The sequence below is a fragment of the Neopelma chrysocephalum genome, unplaced genomic scaffold, assembly GCF_003984885.1.
Source record: "Neopelma chrysocephalum unplaced genomic scaffold, ASM398488v2 Primary Assembly neopelma1_22b, whole genome shotgun sequence".
NCBI lineage: Eukaryota > Metazoa > Chordata > Aves > Passeriformes > Pipridae > Neopelma > Neopelma chrysocephalum.
Genome location: NW_020897690.1, coordinates 17346365 through 17366736, shown reverse-complemented (window position 1 = coordinate 17366736; position 20372 = coordinate 17346365). Strand labels below are relative to the sequence as shown.

Genomic DNA, 20372 nt, shown 5'->3' with positions numbered 1-20372 from the left:
ATATTTGCTTTACTTTGTAAAGTAACAGCTACCACAGGATAATGGACTTGCACAACTGTCTCTGGACACCGATGTTCTGGATATATTCTATTTGTAGTTTTGTCTTAGGTGGCACTTTTAGCTAAACTGTCTAAGTAGGGTGACATATGCCCTCCAGAGTTCCTTCAGTTTACAGAAACTCTATGCTCTGAAGCTCAGAAGAACTATGTCCTGTGGCAGTCCTTTCTTATGTATGAGTAGAAATACTGGAATGGAGAACCAGAACCAGTACCCACTTCATCCGGAACAAATGTGCCCCAACTTGGGTCAATATGTTGCTTTGCAGATGGATGAAAGGAAAACAACACAGCTTTATTTCTGATCATATTATGTATACTTGATGAACTGTCACATAAAACACATTTTCAAGTTAGCTTATTATTTATTAGTAGCAAAGCAGAATTCCCAGCATCACCTAGTTTTGATACAATAAAGGCAAAAATTTTACATCATTGATATTCTGTGTATTTTACCAATAGATACAGGGCGTGGCCTTTTTTCCTTCTGAGGCTACTGTTAATAATTTGTGAGTTGCAGGTGTATCAATTGTCCCAACAATCCCTGGAGATTACCAGATGCAAATCGAGATCCAGAATATGATTTCCTCTGTATCATGCTATGCATTCTGTTCATGATAATTTGTTGCATGTGTAAAACCCTTACTCACAGTAGGATGTCAGTGCTGACAGGTGAGGGAGCACCAAGAGGTAATGAAATGTTTTCCAATGGTGTAACAGTAAGCTCAGAACATCAGTAACCTAACAGTTCATCATCCTAGCAAAAGAGAAATTGAAGGAGAATAGAGGAAATGGCTTTTCAGACATTTATAAGGAACTTATCCGTAATACAGAAGAATTTGTCAAGGTATTCTTTTGACAGTGAGCACTGAAGGGAGAAGTCAGCCACTCAGAACTAAATGAGAAACAAGTAGTCAGAGGAGCAACCTCTGAAAGGCCTTCAAAAGTGAGGAAGGATGAGAAGGGGATGACGTAAGCAAAGAAATGAGATGGGAAGACTCAGGTGTTTTTTGATGACTCGATTTTCTCTGTGGTGAGTGAAGTGGTGGTGCCTGTTTATCACACAGGCCAGAAGGTGGTGGTGTTCTCAAACAAATTTGATTTCCAATAGTTTTTCAAACACAGATGGTATGTAAATATAGTAAGGCTACTTATAAGAAGCAATTTGTACTGACTGTCCCAAACTAAAAATAACCTGCCAAGAATATGGCTGTATTCCTTCTCATTCTTTACTGGTAAACATTTGATACTGATTTTTGAAAAAACATTCTAATTTTAGAAAACATTTCCTTGTGACTGTTCTTACCGTGATTCCTTTCATTTAATGCTGCTGGACTTGTTTAATGAAATATTTATTGTTGAATATAGCAGTTAATGTCCTCTTGTCCCTAGCCCATTGAGTATAGAGGAACTTGCAGGTAATAAATAATGAAAGTAACAAACACCTCTCTGAATTGGCTGCTCTATGTGCTCTGCTTCTCACTCCATGCCAAACAAGTGCTATTGATTGCCTAATTTATTAGGCAATTATCCAGGCCACACATTAAGAAGTTTTTTGCTTCTGTTATTTTTTCACTAGAAGTCTCGCTGTGTTCAAAAATGACATAGGTTTCCTGTGTGTAAGTACTAACAAAACTAGTGTCAGTCAAAGATGTGGACTTCCAGTCCTTATTTTGGCATGATCAATCTGGCTGTTGTTCCTTTCCAAACAATACTGCCTCAGCTTTAAACAACAGCAGGATCAATGGCTCTTGAGAACCAAACTGATGCATATGCTGCAGGAGAAACTCCTCCTGAAATTACCTTAAAACTTTAGTACTGGATTCAGTGAGAATACAAGGTGTTAAATATTTAAGGAAGTTTAGGCATTTGCTCTATTTAGTGCTTGTTCTGCTAGTATTACTTTTTTACCTTTTTTTCAGCATTGGATACAGAACCAATGGTGGTTTTTCTTGTCAGATCAATCTGTCAGACACCATTCCTATAGTGAAAGTCAGTGAAATGAATGTCTGAAATCAGTTAAACCCAGATTTTGTCTATTCAAATGGTAATTCTCAGAAGTTCCTTTTAACTTGACTTCCACTTGAAGCCTACTAGAACTGCTAAGCACTTCTGGAAATCAGATCATTTCTTTATTTGCCCATTTATGAGTAAGCCCATCCATTTTAGAAAATTCTGAGCTGAATCTCCGTTTCAGCTGTTGTGCAGATAAAATGATGGTGCACAATTCTGTAGCAACGTCATAAGGATTAAGAAGTTTTTGACCACTGATATCTTGAGGAACAAGCTTACTTAAATGTTAAGTCTGTGAATAGTTATGTAGAAGCAGTGGCTAGAATTGCAGAATCAGCTTTTGACCCAACAGGTCTCAGTTGCAGTTTTACTGCCTAAAATGTTCAGCTCTTGTTGGTGCTGCTCTTCATGGGATTTTTGTGAGAATGTAAGGAGAAGACATGCATTTTAATTAGCATGAGAAGAAGTACAGCTGCTCTTTCATCTATTTTTAATTCAGATAATTTTCATTAACTAAAATATAGAGGAAAAGGCAAAAGCACCATATTGCTTTTTGATGTGTTTTTTTTTTCTACATAAATGTTGCTGGCAATGACAGATGCAAGAGATTTAACATGGATCCAGTCTCGGAGGTTTTTCCAATAAGCGGGTGCTGCGCTTTTCCCCATATATTGCTGCATGGAGGTGATTAGCCCTTGCATGTTCTTTGGTTGGCTGCTCTAAGGGCTTGTTTACACGTTTCCCATACTCTGAAGATGACAACACAGGAACAGGTCTTGCCATTTCCTGTGAAAATATAAAAGTCATCTTATAAGAAAATAACTGAATAGAAAACTTGGCAGTTTTCTAATGCGAAATATGCTGTGGCCAGGGTCAAAATAACTGACAGAACTGTACAGCACTTGCTATACAGATGTATATTTATTTAGCAGTGATCTGCACCCTTACTGTTCCATCCCTGCCCTAGTTTTTTATGTATATGAATAAACCATTTGTGTATCACTAGTTGACATGATGATAAGATATGGAGCTGTGGACTGATAACTTTTTACACACATACATACACACGCGATTAACATGTGATTACTGGCAAATTAAATGCTATGTTACTGAAAAGCACAGATTTTATTTTTATTCTTACTTTTCTTGTGCACTGAGTTGCATGATTCATTTGAAAAATGGGAGACATTTGTGTCCTGTGTTACAGGAACACCTACCCTGCTTGCATAATTCAGTGAAAGCACAGCATAAAAAAAATCAAAGCCTAAAGAAAAACCCTGAGTGACCACTAGTCCATGCTAGCTTTCCCTGAAGGAAGTAAAGCACATACTACTTTAATTCTGCACAATGAAAAGTTTTACTAAAAATGCTCGTATCTGTAAGATTACAGAAATAACTGCAATGATAGGAAGTAGACTTGATGAAAAATAACCTAAGAAAAGATTATTTTAAGCTTGTTCTTAGCTGCACTTTAAGTGACTATGCAATCACTATCTGCAATCTGCAGTTCCTTCCTGTGCTACAGCAATGGGGAGCTATGGAGTCAGAAGGGAAAGACAGGATTTGTTTGTTTTTCCCTAGCCAAAGGTCTCAGGTTTATCAGGCTGCTTGTGTGTTTGTGCACTGACTAATACAGTAAGCCTTGGTCCCCGATGTGTTTATCTAGTCTTATAAGTAGTATCTAAAAGGAAAATCAAAATGCAGATGCCACACCACAGTTCAAGTGCAAACAAATCACTTCTTTGCTTCAACAGACACAAGTCTGAGCCAAATCAGAACTTGGGTCCTGTGAGGATGCACGTGGGACCACAGATTGGTGGGGTCTCATAGCAGGGCAGTCAGCTGAGAGACATTTCTGACATTTCCAGACTCATGAACAGAACCTGAGATTCTTGGGAAGATGCTGTTAACCGTGATTTTTTTTTTTTTTAAATTCAAAGAAACCTCAAGAGAAAAGCCTATTACAAAACTACCATTCATTCCCCAGTTCTCCTACTCACCTTACTCTATCCTATTAAAAGCTATTCAGTACAGCAATTTTTAACCCCACGAGAATGAAAATCAAGTCAAAAAGAGCAGCAGACAAAATTAAGACCGTTTTTCTCCCCTGCCCTAGTTGTGGATAAATGTTGAAAAATGAGAAATGACAAAGTCTTTGTACCATCGAGAAAGACTTTGCTAGCAATACAGGGTTTACAATGCTAATCACAGGCAGCAGTATGTAATGTCAATAGTTTGTGTTCCTTTTAAACAAATAAGAATCAATTTTCGGCATCCTCGGTAGCACAGCACTGACTGTGCACACTGGCATTTTATCTTTGTGGGTTTGGCATTCAGCAGATTTCAGATTTTCCAACTGTTGGCTGGGAAGCATCCTGCTACACGCCTTCGCAGCATGTAATTCTAGCACTGCTAACACTTGAAATCAGCAATGGCAGTCTTGTGCAAACACTCTGCTGCAGTTACTGTGCTGCATGTAACTAAACCGAGTATCTGTGGCTGTGCTCTTGAATTCCCTGTGTGCACCCAGGCTCTGCAGGAAATGAGGGGCTTACTTGCAGCATTTTTTATTTTTTTTTCCACTTCAAGTAAAGCAGTGTACTGTGGTGGATTCAGCCTTTCTGCTTTCAGTGTTGTACTAGAAAGATGTTGATTGTGGTATTTTTATTTATTATATTTTATAATATAGTTATATAAAGTCTGTGAGGGCCACAATGATAATTTAAGAGGAGGAGTTGAGTATGTGACCTCCACTTAGTTATGGTTACATCCAGTGCTGGGTGTCATCACGTACAGCAGGATCATGTAGCATTAAACAGGTGTGGGTTTGATGTGTCTCCATGCTAATTAAAGGGCTGGATTAAGGGACACCTGTTCAGACAGAATCCCTAGTGTGCACTGCCCAGCAGAGCTGGTATGAATTCTGGCCCATTCTGGCTTTAGGAAGAAAACTGGTAGGAAAGTGAGTTTTGTTGATGCAAGCACTCAGTAAAAAATCTGAACTTTACATTACTAAACCCTGTACACAAATTTCCCAATTGGGGTTGGGCTTGGTAGTGAGGGAGGGAGTTGTCTTTGTTTTGTTGAAATAAAAAACTTCATTTCTAATTGGAGTTGTCATTCACATGCCTTTTAGCATCACACAGATTACAGTTGACAGATTAGCCTCACAAATTTACTAGGCATGAGCACATGATGGTAATGGGCACTCCTGGGATTCATTTGGGAGCATCTAATACTTCCTGCACTGTCTGATAGAGTGGAAGGGTACTATGGCTATGCACTTGCGCTGAAATATCTGGCATACATGGCTTCTAGTGAGACAAATCACAAGCAGTGGCCTTTGTTACAAAATAACAACAATTTTATTTCACAGCAATTAAAGTAATTTTAACTTTTGTCTTTCTCTTCCTTCTTCCTTATATATAATCATCAAGGCAGCCAGCCATCCCTAGGCTACCCATTACTTTACATCCCATGAACCCATTGGGATTTTGAGGCCAATAGCACACAGAAGTTACACTTCGTTTGGTTTTTGACAGCCTCTCCCTCTGCGTGTGGGTGAATTTGTGTGTGTGTGTACATAAACAGGTACATAAACACTTGTGTATGTAGTTGTATTATTCAGACACTGCATGGAAAAATACATGCATATATATTTATGTATATATATTATCATATTTCTGTTTTCAAGGCAGCTGTGTAAAACCATGGCTGTATTTAGCTATTGGGCTGCACATCAAACCCAGATTCTGCTGGCCTTGAATACTTTGCCCATTCTTTTCGGGGCATGTCCATGGTGTTCTGATTGACCACTCCTTTGCACTAGCTCTCAATGAATCTCCTTCCTGCAAGGCAATCTGGTGTAAGTTTCCATAACAAACTCACCAGCTTCAGAAGCATGGACTCTCACAGCAAATGCTGGTGTAGGGAGGGTGGGTGTCAGAGGACAGTAGTGAAATCAGGGCCTCTGAATCCAGTCCTCTCAGGGAGAAAAGTTTTCAAGCATCACAAGAATAGCTGCAGGAGCACCTGAACTACAACTCTTGAGAGGCACAGACATTCAGAATTCTCCCTGAACTCTGTAACAGAGGGTTTGCCTTTTTCCCCGTCCTTTAACTTGCATATGTCTTGTCACCTGGAAATCTTCAGGATGCCAAAGAACAAGAGCTAATTCAGGTGTCTTCATGGGCTAATGCTTTCTTCTAAACCTCCAGGCTGAGCACAAGGACGTCCTCCTTCCAATTCCTTTCCTACCATATAGGCTGCACTCTAAAGGGTAAAACAATGCCTATAGCCCCTAGCCACTTTAGAAAAATAAAAATCAACTTTAACAAAGATAATTATGAATTTATCAAAGGGTTACCTCCTCATTAATGTTGAGACCATGACCTTTTGCGTGTTTTCTGTCACAGCGAGGAAGATACTTGTTGTAACCTTCTGGTATTCTAAAAATGGTGTCATAGGTGAAAACATGTTCTGTCTTGAGAAAAGGGGAAAACGTGGCTAATTCACAGCATTGCTTAACTTTGCAGATTACAGCATATATGTAGTCAAATCAATACTTAAATGGTGCATATATTGTATTAGATAATGACAACTGTAATATTACTGAGCTTATTAGCAAGTTTGGGTCACTCCTTTGTAATAGTTTGCAAAATTGCCTAATGACACATGATACCTTTTTTTAAGTCTGGCCATCTCTGAAATTTCCTTTGTGGCAATTTACCTCAATTTCCACATCCCGCCGCCCCACCCCCCCACCCCCCCACCCCAGTCTGTTGTAACTTTTGGAAATTTAACTGCTTTATTTGCTTTCATTTTCTGAACTTAATATTCTTCTTAAGTTCATATATTTGTCAATTAAACTGGCACTATTATGTAAAAGCAAAACAGGCAGTTTCCAAATTAATTTGGAATGAAAAGGACAAAGGTATCCTGCAGCATAATCATTGTTTAATTTCTGATTAAAGCAGAACTGAGAACAGTTCTGAAACATGCCACAGTGGTAATTCTGTGATCCAGTGGTATGAGTGACATACATATGTCATGCATGAAAATATAGCATGCCCCAAGACAGAATATAATTGTATAACTGTTGATATAGGTATATCCAAATAAGCAACATTAAAGATCTGACCTCCTAACAAAGGCATTTGTGAAATCCAATCAACAAGTTGTCATGAATGGAATCAAAGGAATTTCAAAAACAAAAAGAGTTTTCAAGGAAAAAGCAAAATCCCCTACTGAAATATGCTGTCATATGTTAATGAGCTTCATTAAAAGGTCCACATTCAGTTAAACATCAATCTATCACTGTCTTTGTGCATGGCTGACTAAAAAAATTATGCATTTTGTTGGGCTTTTTCCGCCCTCTAATATAGTGTGTCCTATTTAACCTTTGAAACATTCATGTATTTTGAGTCTTACAATTTACAGTGCAATCCTTCAAAAATAGTCAAGTTAGGGCAAGTCAAGAAGGCTATAATGGTTCCGTTAAAAGAAGACCATAGTTAGGAGCACTAGTAAGACACTGCTGTAATCACAGGCTTAATTTGTAAAGATACCTTCATTACTTGGTTCTGCCAAGAGGAGGGATTATTTGGTATTTAACCTATCTACCCCTTCATTTCCCAGAAACCATCAAGCCTCAGAGATTTTCAGTCACATTCAAGAGCATCCTGCACCTGATGTGTCACCTTCATGATTATTATTATTTCTTATTTCCTTACTTCTCCTTTCTTCCCCATGCTACCAGTTTCATTCAGAATTTCAGTTAGCATCCAATTTGTGCCCACCACCAGAAGCGTTATTTGCTCTTTGGTTCTATTCATGTGGCGTTATTTGTCTGTTATTTTTACTTGTGTCAGAGCAGAAAACTCATTCTTTCTGGAACTCACAGATAGGCAGCCAGCCTGTTATGTGAAAAACTAGCTCTCTCCCAGATGATCTGTTTAAGATTTTCTGCCAGATGTGTAGAGGCAACAGTTCTGTTCTCAATACACTGATAACTTTCTGCTACTATTTCTCTTTGCTTTTAAATGATAACTTAGTTGGCCTGGCTGGTGGTGGTGGTATTGAGCTGTTTCTTAAACCTTTCTGAGCAAGTGAGTCATGCAGAGCAGACGACAAATATGCACTCAGGGTGGGCATCCTCTGTAGTGCTACTAAAGGTAAGCGCTTTGCAAGCGTTCAGTAATATTCCAGACACACATAAAATAAGTAATGGCCTTCTCCACAACTCAGAAGAGGAAACATCAGGCAAACTGGCTACAGTAACATGTAAAACAAAGGAGGGAGCAACTGTCAGCCAAGGGATTAAAAGGCAGGAATTTCTGGCTTCTGGTCACATGATGAGCATATCTTCTTCCTGTTTCTGAATTTTTTTTTGCTGTATAAATAATTGTGAGTGTGAAAGCAGACTATACTGTAAGCAAAAGCTCTGCTATATGGTTGCTAATTCTGTGCAGACTGGGTAGACTGTGAGCTCCACCAGCCCCAAGTGCACCATGCCAGCCCTTTGACTTGCCCTAGCCTTAATCTTGTTGTGCTCTCCCTATTGTGTTTTGTTAAGCATGGCACCAACTGTGCTTGCTCATCTTTGGCTCACAGCACCATCCCAAGGTGATGCTGGAATCAACACAAAAGAGTCTGACATTACAACTCTACTTGTCTTTTCAGGGCCACCTGATCAATGCAGGAAATTTGCTGTTCATCTTAAGAATAGAATAGAATAGAATAGAATAGAATCAACCAGTTTGGAAAAGACCTCGGAGATCATCAAGTCCAACCTTTGATCCAGCACTGCCCTGGTTACTAGACCATGGCACTAAGTGCCACATCCAGTCTCATCTTAGAAACCTCCAGGGACAGTGAATCCACCACCTCCCTGGGCAGCCCATTCCAATGTCTGATTACTCCCTCTGTAAAAAATTTCTTCCTAATATCCAACCTAAACTTCCCCTGGCAGAGCTGAAAATCGTGACCTCTTGTCCTAATTCCTTTAATGCCCAGCACTGTTCTTTGGTCTGCACCCTGCCCACATCCCAGGGACACACAAGATGCAAACTCACAAATCACCAGTCAGCACTGCCTAGTGCTTGGCACATTCAGCAGCCTGTCACTTGAGCAGGAATGGGATAAATATATGGGGTGTATTTATTGTTATAAATAATTATATGTTGCCATAATATTGCTATATTATATTGATATAATAGACATTTCAGAAATTTTTAAGGGTAATTTTTTTGAGGAAAAGGGTGTTAAATTCAATGTCTCATATGACACTTCAGAAAGAGAAAAGTTTGCCACCCAGGAAGTATAGCTCAGCTGAGGCTGAAGGTGTAAGATTTTTTTCATTTCTGATGTTAAACATGAGGACAGAGAATGAGGAACAAGGGTGATATAATGCAGCAGAGAGTGAGGAGTGAGCCTCCTGACTTGTACGTGTTAAGTGCAGTGTAACACCTTCAGAAGCATTCAGTTTTTGAGGCATATAATGATGGTATTGTTTTGGGTAGCTCTATCAATTTTCATTATTAAAGCCGAGCATATGGAAAAATTGTGCAATGCACATTGAAAACTTTTTGCCTCAACTGGAAATGGAGAAGTTTCTTGTTAGAGAATCCCCAAGACTGTGTGTTACCAGAAAAACCACAGGTGCTGCAATCCAACCCCAGTGACAGATGATGCCTTTCTTATTGTTCCCCCTAAAGATGCCTCACATTTCATTGATACCACGTGACCTGTCAGTCCTCAATCCTTGACAAACCATGTCTCTGCCTTCTCTTGCTGTCCAGTAAAAGACTTTACCCTCGCTGGCCATCCACAAGCAGCAAACATATTTTGCAAAGGCCTCTGAAGATGAAACCTGCTATTTTTGCATTAGGCTAGCTCAAGATTAATGTTCAGCATTTCTATATTAGGAAGACATTTTTCACTGTGAGGGTGGTGAAGCACTGGCACGAGTGGTCTAGAGAAGTGGTGGATGCCCCATCCCTGGAAGTGTTCAAGGCCAAGTTCGATGGAGCTCTGAGCAACCTGGTCCAGTGGAAGGTGTCCCTGCCCATGGCAAGGGTGTTGGAACTAGGTGATCTTTAAAGTCCCTTCCAACCCAAACTATTCTATGATGATTTTAGGCACCTGCCTGACCAGGTCCCTCATGATGAGGGCCGAGCCCTTGCAGAAGGACGGAGAATATCGTCTCTATGCTGCGCAGAGACACACGGGGGAGGCTTGTCACTACGGCCCCGAGAGGCTCCCCGGCTGTCCCCGCCTCGCTCCCTTCCCCTCCTCACCTTGGCCGCCCGGTTGAAATAGCTGAGCTCCGGAGGCCCTTCCCGTCTGGGCGGGATGAAGCTGAAGGCGGAGAAGGCAGCGAGGGCAGGCCGCCTTCTTGCCGCCGCGATGCCGAGAGCCTCCTCTGCCCACCGCGACCCTCCTGCACCCGGCGGCCACGGGCCGGGGCCGGCCATGCTGCGGGGCGGCCGCCGTCTCCCGGCAACGCTCCGCCGGGCACCGGGCTCAGCCCCGCCCGGCCCCGGCCTGCAGCCTGGGCAGCCTGGCAGGAACAGACCCACGGCCGCGGCTGGGCTCCGGTGCTCGGGGACTCTGGGCGTTCCACAGAGCGGTGTTAAGGCTGAAACGTGGATTTCCGGACACCCGGCCGTGGGGTTTTGGTCCCGGTTTTGAGCAGCGGCTCCAGCATCACCCGCTCTCAGGCCAGCTCCCTGGTCCCTTGTGTCCTTGGAAGCTGGGGTGGGTGCTTAAAGCAAAGCTTGCCTTAAATGAACTAGCTTTTTTTTGCTGAATAAAAAATTTCGTTCAATAAAAACACACTGCAGCATGGAATTTCCACCAGAATGAGGATCCTGAGTCTTGAGCAGCTTGGTTTCTTTGCCCAGCAGCTCCTCACCTACTCGAGCACAGGTTTTAATGGGATGCTCAGCCATTTCAGGCAATGCGGTTGGAAAACTCACGCACTTGTGTTGGGAGCACTGAAAGTAAGCATCTCCCGTGTGCAAATCTCAGACTGACTGTAAAACTGCTCTGCCCTAATAGCACCTGGGTTCACCCCACAGATATCCCGGTTTAATACATACATGTAACTATGCCTGTGTTGCTTCTTACTGTGCCTCTTAGGGATTTGTGAGGGGCTTGGTTTGGTTTATCTTTGTTTTCTGCAACCACAGTTGTAGAACTATTGTGCTGTAGGTACAGCATTACAATTATTGCTACCAGTATCTTTTGGTTAGGACTTTCGCAACAGCATTCTTCCAGGCACCTGGAATTTTACTGAACATCCAAAATTTATTTTAAAACCTCCAACATTCAGAGTACCAGAAATCTTCACAACTGATTGTTTCAGGCATTTTGGAGCCAGGCCTACAAAAGTCTCATTCCCACTATGTAACTGCTACTCTCCCATCACTAATCCACTGAATAACACAGACTACTGCTTCTTTGCAAGTGCAGAGTGGAGGCATTGATAATCTGCAGACTTCTGTGGGTTTTTTTTTAAACATTTGTGACAATTTCCATCTGCTTATCTAATAATGTCCCTCTACCAATTAAGATCCTCTTCTTTCTGTAGCACGAGCCAAATTAGAGCAGCGTAAGCGAGCAGTGGAATTGAAAATCCAATAGCTGCCTTACATCAGCTTCCTACGCAGAGACCTCTTGCCACTGTGCAAGTACTTTTTTCGTAATTTAGTCCGAGCACAAAGAGATAGCAAGCCCATTTTATAAAAAGCAGCTCAGCCAAAACTGCAGCTATAAATAGAGTCACAAGAAACTGTTCACCAGAGATATAAACTAAGCTAGGCAAGAGCTCTGAAGTCAGACCTGAAAGGTTTCTCTCCCGTTTTCTTCCTACTGTTCTCATGTACCTCATTTTGATTAACGTTAAATTGATGACATTAAATTGAATTACAGCATCTGGATGCAATACAGATTGTTAAAAACATTTCTGGATGCTTGTTATAGATTTGCCATACTCCCCCCTCCATTCAAAATAATTTAAAACTATGGTTTGCACTATTTTTTTCCTTCGTAATGAAGGTATAAATCCTTTTAGAATCATTTGAAACTTTACAAAGGCTTTTTCTGGTTGATTTTAGCAGACTCCCCATAAGCAGGATATGAATGCCCAGGGGGGTTTGTTCCAATTGCAACCAGACTTTACTAATATCCTACTGTTAAGTGCATGTTCCTGTTATAGAGTAGCATGGAAGGTCGGTCTGTTTCCTTAGTAACTTAAATATGAACATGTAAACAATGAAGCAATTTTAGTCTGTATGGTGAAAACTATGCATTCAAATACAGCTGAGCTAGGAGACCAAAGAGTTAAAAATTCCTTTGAATTTGGTGGCTTAAGGCTGAGAAGTTCAATTGACTGCCTTTTTAGAGTAATACCCCTTCACGTTCCACTGCTACGGTTCCTGAGTTTTGAACATGTTGGTATGTATTTTTATAGCAATTTTTCACACTTAAGTGTGTCAAAAGCAGGGTCACTGTTCTAAAATGTCAGACTGGCTTATGGAATAACTTTGAAAAAAGAATTCTTAAAAGGAATAGGTGAAGAAAATACTAATGGAGGCAGGTAGAGGGGACACAACAGAGACAATGACAACAGGGGAAGGGAGACAGGATCGACACAAGAGGACAGATGACATATAACTGGACAGGTCATCGATACACAGAAAAAACACAAGTAGCTGTTTTCTTACTACAAGCTGAGGTACCTGTTTCAAGCTTATGTCACTTAGAGCTGAGAGCCTGCTGTCAAATTAAGGTTTAGCAATCCATCTCCTGTCCTAGCTGTTTGACCTCAACATGTATCAGATTGCCATGTGGTCCTGACCTCCAGCTGAGCCACAAAGCAGAGACAGTCTTTGCAAAAAATGTTCCATTTGATGGCCCTTGAAAAAGGCTGAAACAAAAATGGCTCAAAAACTCCCCCATTTCCATTCCCATAGCTTTGGGCCAAGCCAGTTGTTTCACAGAAGTGCTTATTTCTTCTAGATTCTAATTATCGACTGACTGCTCATCTATCTCAAACAGGAAGGCTCTTCAGAAACGTGGGGTCCCTCCCACAGGAGACAGTCCTCCATGAACTTCTCCAATATGGATTCTTCCCTCGGTCTGCAGTTCTTCATGAACTGCTCCCATGTGGGTCCCTTCCATGGGGACATCAGGAACATGTCAAGGGGACATCCCTTCCCTTGTCCATCAGGAACAAGCTGCTCTACCACAGGTCACCCGCAGGGTCACAAGTCCTGTCAGCAAACCTGCTCCAGCATGGGCTTCTCTCTCCTTGGGCTCACAGTTCCTGTCAGGAGCCTGCTCTAGCGCAGGCTTCCCACAGAGTCACAGCCTCCTTCGGGCATTCACTTGCTTCAGCATGGGGTTGTCCATGGGCTGCAGATGTTTCTCTGCTCCACCATGGACCTCCATGGTCTGCAGGGTTACAACCTCCCTTACCATGGTCTGCACCACGGGTTGCAGGGGAATCTCTGCTCCAGTGCCTGTCCGTGGAGTTGTTTCTTCTCTACGGCTGCTGTTTCAGTGTTTTTTTCCTCTTCGTAAATACTTTATCCCAGAGGTGCTACCACCATTGCTGATGGGCTTGGCTTTGGCCAGCCAGCTGGCATTGGCTCATTGTCAGACATGAGGGAAGCTTCTGGCAGCTTCTTACAGAGGCCACTTCTGTAGCCCTGTCCCTTCTCCTTGCTACCAAAACCTTGCCGCACAGCCCAGTATAGCTGACTGATATCTGCTCCAATTCAGATGAATATTCTGTTCAATAACCCTCTTGGTAAGAAGAGTAATACACAGTTTTATACATGAGGTGACATTACTTTCATAACAATTGCTATTTGTAACACTGTTTTGGAATGCAAACATGAAAAATTCTAGTCCAGGAATGTCAACCTTTCAAAATACTCCACTTGCACTTTTTCTTGTCAAAACTGAGATTTTCATGAAGAGTATCTCAGTGTCTACAAATAGATTTGAAAAATGCTGCACAAAAAAAATTTCAAACAACTCTTGGCAGAATCTTTGTTTTAAACAGGGCATCCTACAACATAAAGGGATTCATATCATCACAATTGCAAATATGAATAAAATGCCCTTATGTTGCATTTTGACATATCAAAAGCTACATTGACCTGAATAATTCCTGCCCCTAAATTTGAAAATGCTTAAAATTAATATGCAGCAAACTTTAGGGTGAACCAGTTACAGATGATTTATATACCACTTTTGACAAGTCCATACAAACCTGAATTACTTCAAAGAACAAAAAATACTCTTTTAATTACATGTTTTATTTAAGGCACATATATTTGACATCTGTTTCCTCCTCAGAATCACTTCATTATTTTAGACAAGAAATGAAGAACAAAACTAAAAAGCCCTAGGCTTAAAATTGTTTGGGGCCCACCTGTAAAAAGTGTTAAAGGGTAGTATCTATATCAGGTGAAGGAGAATCTGCTATCTGAAAATGAAAAATTAAAGTATGTTCATACATAACCACAACCAAAAGGAAAACTACATATCAAAGTACAAGATAATAATATCTTTTAACAGTAAATCTTCTCCTATTTAAAGCATCTTGACAACATAGCTTATTATTTGTCCTGATTGAAGTTCTGAAAACAAAACAGGACAGACTTGAAACAGGTCTACCTTCACATACGCACAGCTGTTGCTTTAGAAACAGATTGAACTACCTGTGTCTCACTGGAAATCTGTAGATATTTCACAAAACGAAGAAAACATAAAGGAATTTAAAAGAATGAAAAATGCTTTTCACATAACTTAAGTAAGATACTACTGTCTGTCTTTAGAAACAGCAGCTAAATAGCATTAATTTCAGGTAATCCCAAATACTTTCATAGTTAATAAAAATACCTGCAAGTCTAATCTTTCTTCTTGTCCTTTGGTAGTCCTCCATAAACTGGAGCAAAGCACGGACTTCAAAAAAGATTTTCAGTAGGCTTCCCAGGTGTTTCCATTTGAATTTCTTCTTTCCAGACCACAGTGAATCACTCTTACATTGATCTTTTGGCTGCTGCCTCACAGTATGAAATGCATTTGCATTGTACTTTTGGAAGTCACACTCTGGTTCGCTAGCAACCTATGAACTATGTCACCAACATGGAAGTTGTAGAACTTAAAGAACCTTACTGTGATGTGGAATATATGGAATGTTAAATACTATTTGTATGATTATCATAAAGTTTTTCAAGTTACACACTGATACATGAGTAGCATTATATCCAGTTACTGAGGCTGAAATTGCTGCAGGAGGAGGAAGAAAGAGGATACAAGAACTGTGGGTGAATCTAGACAGCGGAAAAATAAAACAGTATAAACAGTAGATGTAAAATGCATTGGAAGACAAGAGGTATTTATTAAATACAAATAGCTTCTCAGCACTAGAAAGATAATAATGATGCTCAGTAACTGAAGGCTAGAGGGAGGATGGTATGCACCTTTCTTTGGGCATCATACTGCATGTATGATGTATGTCTGTTGCCCACTTTCTTGTTCTTTAGTAGGATTTGGCTGCAAGAATCCAAATGCAATTACAAAATGAGAGAAGAGCACCAGTGAAATATGAGTGCTCTGAACCATGAGCATTTTCAACATGCTCTTGGAGGGCACATATATCTCTTTTTTTATATTTCATTGGACTAGTCAGCTCCCCGCCATTCAGATGTTTTAGCATTTCATAGCTTACAGAAAAAATATTGTTTAACTTTCATAAAAATCAAAGAAACAAGTCCATTGAGCTAGGTACAAGGTTTGTTAATGATGTGCAAGAATACAAATGAAAGCAAAATCCTGAATGTACAGGTTATACCTGAAAGCTGCATATATATATGACAGAGTATAATAGAATCAACTTTACATAAAGGGTTTTCGTCCACAGTAAGAAGTGATTGTGTTGACCTGTGGTAATACCACAATGATTTTAAAGGCCCGGAGTACATTCAAAGTCTAAGAAGGAGATCATTAACTTTTTTAAGTGTTCCTAAGACAAATTTATAGTAAGTGGTAAGGAGGGATTTAGCAGAAGTCTTAAGCATAGCTAAGTGACAGCTCGCTTTAGGCAGTAACTGGGACACTGGTTTTGCTGCTTTCTGAGCCCTTTCTAATTACCAATGGTGTGAAACAAGGCTGCGTTCTCGCTCCTACCCTATTCACAGTCTTTTTCAGCATGATGCTCCAAAGGGCCACGGCAGATCTCGATGATCAGGATGGTATCTACATTCGATATCGTACTGATGGAAGCCTATTCAACCTAAGGTAACTGAAGTCCCACACTAAGACCTTAAACCATCTTGTCCGGGAGCTGCTTTATGCTGATGACGCCGCCCTTGTCGCCCACACAGAAGCAGCTCTGCAGCGTTTAACATCCTGCTTTGCAGACGCTGCTGAGCTCTTTGGACTGGAAGTCAGCTTAAAGAAGACAGAAGTTCTCTATCAACCTGCACCTCAGGAAGACTTCCAACATCCCCATATCACCATTGGCCAATCAGAGCTCAAATCAGTCCAGCAGTTTAATTACCTAGGTAGCCTCATCTCCTTGGATGGTAAGATTGACGGAGAGATAGACAACAGGTTAGCAAAGGCATATAGTGCCTTCAGAAAACTCCACAAAAGAGTTTGGCAAAATAAACACTTGAAGAAAAGTACAAAGATCAGTGTTTACAGAGCCACTGTGCTGTCTACTCTGTTATGGATCCGAATCATGGGTCATCTACTGTCACCACCTGCGACTCTTAGAACGCTTCCATCAACGCTGTCTCCGTACAATCCTAAACATCCACTGGTCAGACTATGTGACCAATACATCTGTTCTAGAACAAGCAGCAGTCACAAGTATTGAGGCCATGTTACTGAGAACACAGCTGCGTTGGGCAGGGCACGTCTCAAGGATGAAGGACTATCGCCTCCCTAAGGTCGTGCTTTATGGTGAACTTGCCACCGGCTGCTGCAAAAGAGGAGCCCCGAAGAAAAGATACAAGGACTCCCTGAAACAACATCTCATCCTCGGGCATATTGATCACCATAACTGGTCTACTCTGGCCTCCAGTCGGGAGGTCTGGAGACACACCATCTATAACGCTGCTGCTTCCTTTGAGAACGCATGCAGGATCACTCTTGAGGAGAAAAGACAACGCAGAAAGAATCGTGTCTTGCAGAATTTACCACCTAAGGAGTCTTTCTGCTGTGCCTTTTGCAGTCGGATGTGTCTATCTCGTATTGGCCTTTTCAGCCACCAACGCGCTTGTAACAAACGCGGGTAGAGCCCTTCCCAAATCTTCGTTTGCGAAGCCTAGCCAAGACTGTCATTCCAATTTGCCAGTGGGCATATGGCTGCTGTGAATACTGTGCCATGCTCAGTAAGACTGTGGCCTGATGCCATGTACCTGTGACCCATAATTTTGAGAACTTCTTCTGAAAGCACACCAATGCTATACAAATGTGTATATATATATATATATGTTTTGTGAATGAGGAATTTGAATACTTTTTACATTTCAACAACAAGCCAGAGCTAATAGTGCATAAGTTGACTTCCATATTCATATGATATCAGTCAGAAAAAAACCTTGTAATTATATGCTATTTTTTAAGTAGGACAATTTTATTAATTTTGGTCTTGTTAGGACGCTATGACTATAAGATTATGTTAATTTCAAGTACTAGATACGACTAAGCAAAAATTAATTGTTACTATGCTTCAAAGAGCATAGATAGTACAATTACCTGCTTTTTCTGTCTTTCACCTGGATCATCTATGAAACTCTGCAAGTGTTATACTTATTTCAGTGGGATTTAAATTAATCTCAAATATCCACAAAATAGCAATTTTTACATCTTTTGCTCATACTCATATACTGAAAACTAAGATTGTTACTTAAAATATCCCATGAAATCCAGCATTGCGAAGGTTAAGTGAAAGGCATGCAAGGGCAAAAGAGGTTGTCAAAGTGCAAAACAAACAAAACTTTTCTTCCCTTATACAACTTCTCCTAGTTATTGTTTAAGCACTGCAGGCCAGCTGTGAAGTAGGAACTCTGCTACCGTTTTCAGTATCTCCCACTTTGCTTGTGTTTATGGATTTGAGGTTAAGTCTTCTGTATCATGCCTGCAAAGTGTCTAGGATGCCACCCACGACTGAGGACAGTAGAGATGATTTAATTTCTGAAAGGCAATAACAAGTCTAGCAGATATTGCTGACCAAGGCCATTGAGACAGCTGGCCATACCCTGCCTCAACATCTAACTGCTGAATAAAAAGCAGCAGCAGCAAAAGACACGCAGGTTTAGAGCGACAGAAGCCATGGAAGGAAGCATAACTAAGAGACAGCAACAGTAAGACAAAGTACATATAAACTTTTAATGAATTACCCTTACAAAAGACAATAGCTTCAAAACATTTGACACGTTTGTACAAAACTATTCCAGCATTGTTAGTTCTCTCTTCAGAAAGAATGCCAGCAAGCCACCCAACGTGTCCCTGGCTATGAGATGCAACTGATCACATCCAAATCATGGACAGAGTAAACTTATTTACAAATACTGTATACTTTAATACCAGATTAGTGGATGCTATTGGGGAGCGACTGTATTTTCCAGAAAACACCATGCATCAGAAAATAGTATGCACCCCTAGCTTTATTGCCTTTTTTCCCCGCATTTGTCACTAACATCTCTCTCAGTCTTTTCAGGACACATTACCTCCTTTTGATTCCTACTCCTTCTTTTCTTGTCTTTGAATAACAGTGCAAGTAGCAGTACAATCTTCCAGTCCTATAGTGTACACCGCAACTGTCCTTGAACATAGGAATATCAAGGTGCAAAATGATGGCTCATGGGACTATTCTGCAGCCATATTAAAATAAGTGCCACATACCAGAAAATAGCACGCATGTTAAGGGCCAAAATGTAGTTAAAAAGTGCGTGATACTTTCCTGAAAATATGGTATTGATGACACGTACAAGCATCTTCAAGATGCCACGTTCCCTTGTGAAAGGGATCTTGTCATTTCAGTATGTACAAAGTATGTCTTCAATTCTCCTTTTCCTTTTACATTTATTATTCCTCTGCAAGTGCTCATGTATCCCAGTGTTTGCAGGACGTTGTTCGTCTCCTCTGTAACCTGCAGCAATACATTAATACAACCAGTGTTGATAACAAAGCAAAGCAAAATCTTCTTCCAGAGTATGAAGAGAACATATGTTCTGCACAATTATAAAGGTTTTGCTATAATGCTTGTAAGGCCTTTAATGGCCTGAGGTGAGGTTTGAGCTTCTGAGCTTTCAAGTAGTCTGTTTCTGGATGCCCATTCTGATCACTTACATCCAGTATCAAATGTGATGTAACCACTTCTGTATCTAGGGCTGTAAAAACAGAGCTTGTAGATACTCAAATGGCACTAGGGACAACACTCTTCCTCATAGTGCACTTTTCTCAACTTCAGGTGCTTATTTTCACTTCCGTAGACTTAAGCTTCCTTATCTTTTTACAAATACTAAGGTTGTGTAAATGAAGTGATATAGTAAGATGTTAGCATCACCCGTCAGAGCTGCTGTTGCCAGTTTCTCACAGAACTGTCAGTGAACCCAAATCTAGGTCATTCTGCCATTTTAGGTTTAATCCACTAGGACAGGTAGTTCAACACCATCATTTGTTTCAGACTATCTGTGTTTCTTTGTGAAGCAACTGTTTGTAGATATCACTGCTTTAATGTTCCATTTTCAGTTTTAACTAACAGTTAAAACTTTACTTTTCCATTACTTAGTTCTGAATAATCTCAGTGATAAATTTGAAGTGCTCTCAATTGCATGCTGAGATCCCAAAGTGCTAGGCAGCATACTAGGCATATACTTAAAATGTGATCTCTGACTATGGAATCACTAGAAAGTTAGAAAATTGAAGTTCTTTTCTATACAGGCCTATCTATAATCGATACAGATAATAACCTACAAAGATTATTAATCAGCATGGTTCATTACAAGGGAAGTTTCATGATTGCTTTATGGATTTAACTTGACGTACAGTTATGATAATTTCCTTTACTTAGAAATTACTAACATCAGGATTGTCCTTCAGAGATAAGGTAGTTAGTATTCTAGGAGTTTAGAAATTCACAAAATCTCTCTTAATGTAGGGATGCATTTCCAGGCAACCCATGACTTCCTTCACTGTATGCCTCTTTATGGTCAAGACAAAGTTTTGATTCTCCTCCCATTTTCCCTATAATTTTCTTTTAATTCTTTACTT

At 40.5% G+C, this 20372-nt stretch overlaps 2 protein-coding genes across 2 annotated transcripts in view; both read right to left on the bottom strand.

The window, feature by feature from the left end:
• Window positions 1-2615: 2615 nt before the first annotated feature.
• CUNH5orf49 (chromosome unknown C5orf49 homolog) lies at window positions 2616-10565 on the bottom strand. Its single transcript, XM_027681034.1, has 3 exons — window positions 10367-10565; window positions 6436-6552; window positions 2616-2855 (listed from the first exon to the last, which is right to left on the bottom strand). Exons 1-3 carry the CDS (start codon window positions 10541-10543, stop codon window positions 2679-2681), a joined length of 471 nt encoding a protein of 156 aa, XP_027536835.1. The 5' UTR covers window positions 10544-10565; the 3' UTR covers window positions 2616-2678.
• A 7895-nt stretch (window positions 10566-18460) lies between these two features.
• ADCY2 (adenylate cyclase 2) overlaps window positions 18461-20372 on the bottom strand; it is a 212817-nt gene continuing 210905 nt past the window's right edge. Inside the window, exon 25 of the mRNA XM_027681002.1 lies at window positions 18461-19248. Within this exon, the coding sequence (XP_027536803.1) occupies window positions 19096-19248 (153 nt within the window). The 3' untranslated portion in view covers window positions 18461-19095. The remainder of the gene's footprint in view (window positions 19249-20372) is intronic.

Excerpts from the sequence above, each read along its gene's own strand:
- CUNH5orf49 (XM_027681034.1), bottom strand. The coding sequence starts at position 10,543 with ATGGCCGGCCCCGGCCCGTGGCCGCCGGGTGCAGGAGGGTCGCGGTGG. Across the intron at positions 6,553-10,366 it reads ATTTCAACCGGGCGGCCAAG|ACAGAACATGTTTTCACCTA; the intron begins GTGAGGAGGGGA and ends CCTTTTCTCAAG. Across the intron at positions 2,856-6,435 it reads GTCTCAACATTAATGAGGAG|GAAATGGCAAGACCTGTTCC; the intron begins GTAACCCTTTGA and ends ATATTTTCACAG.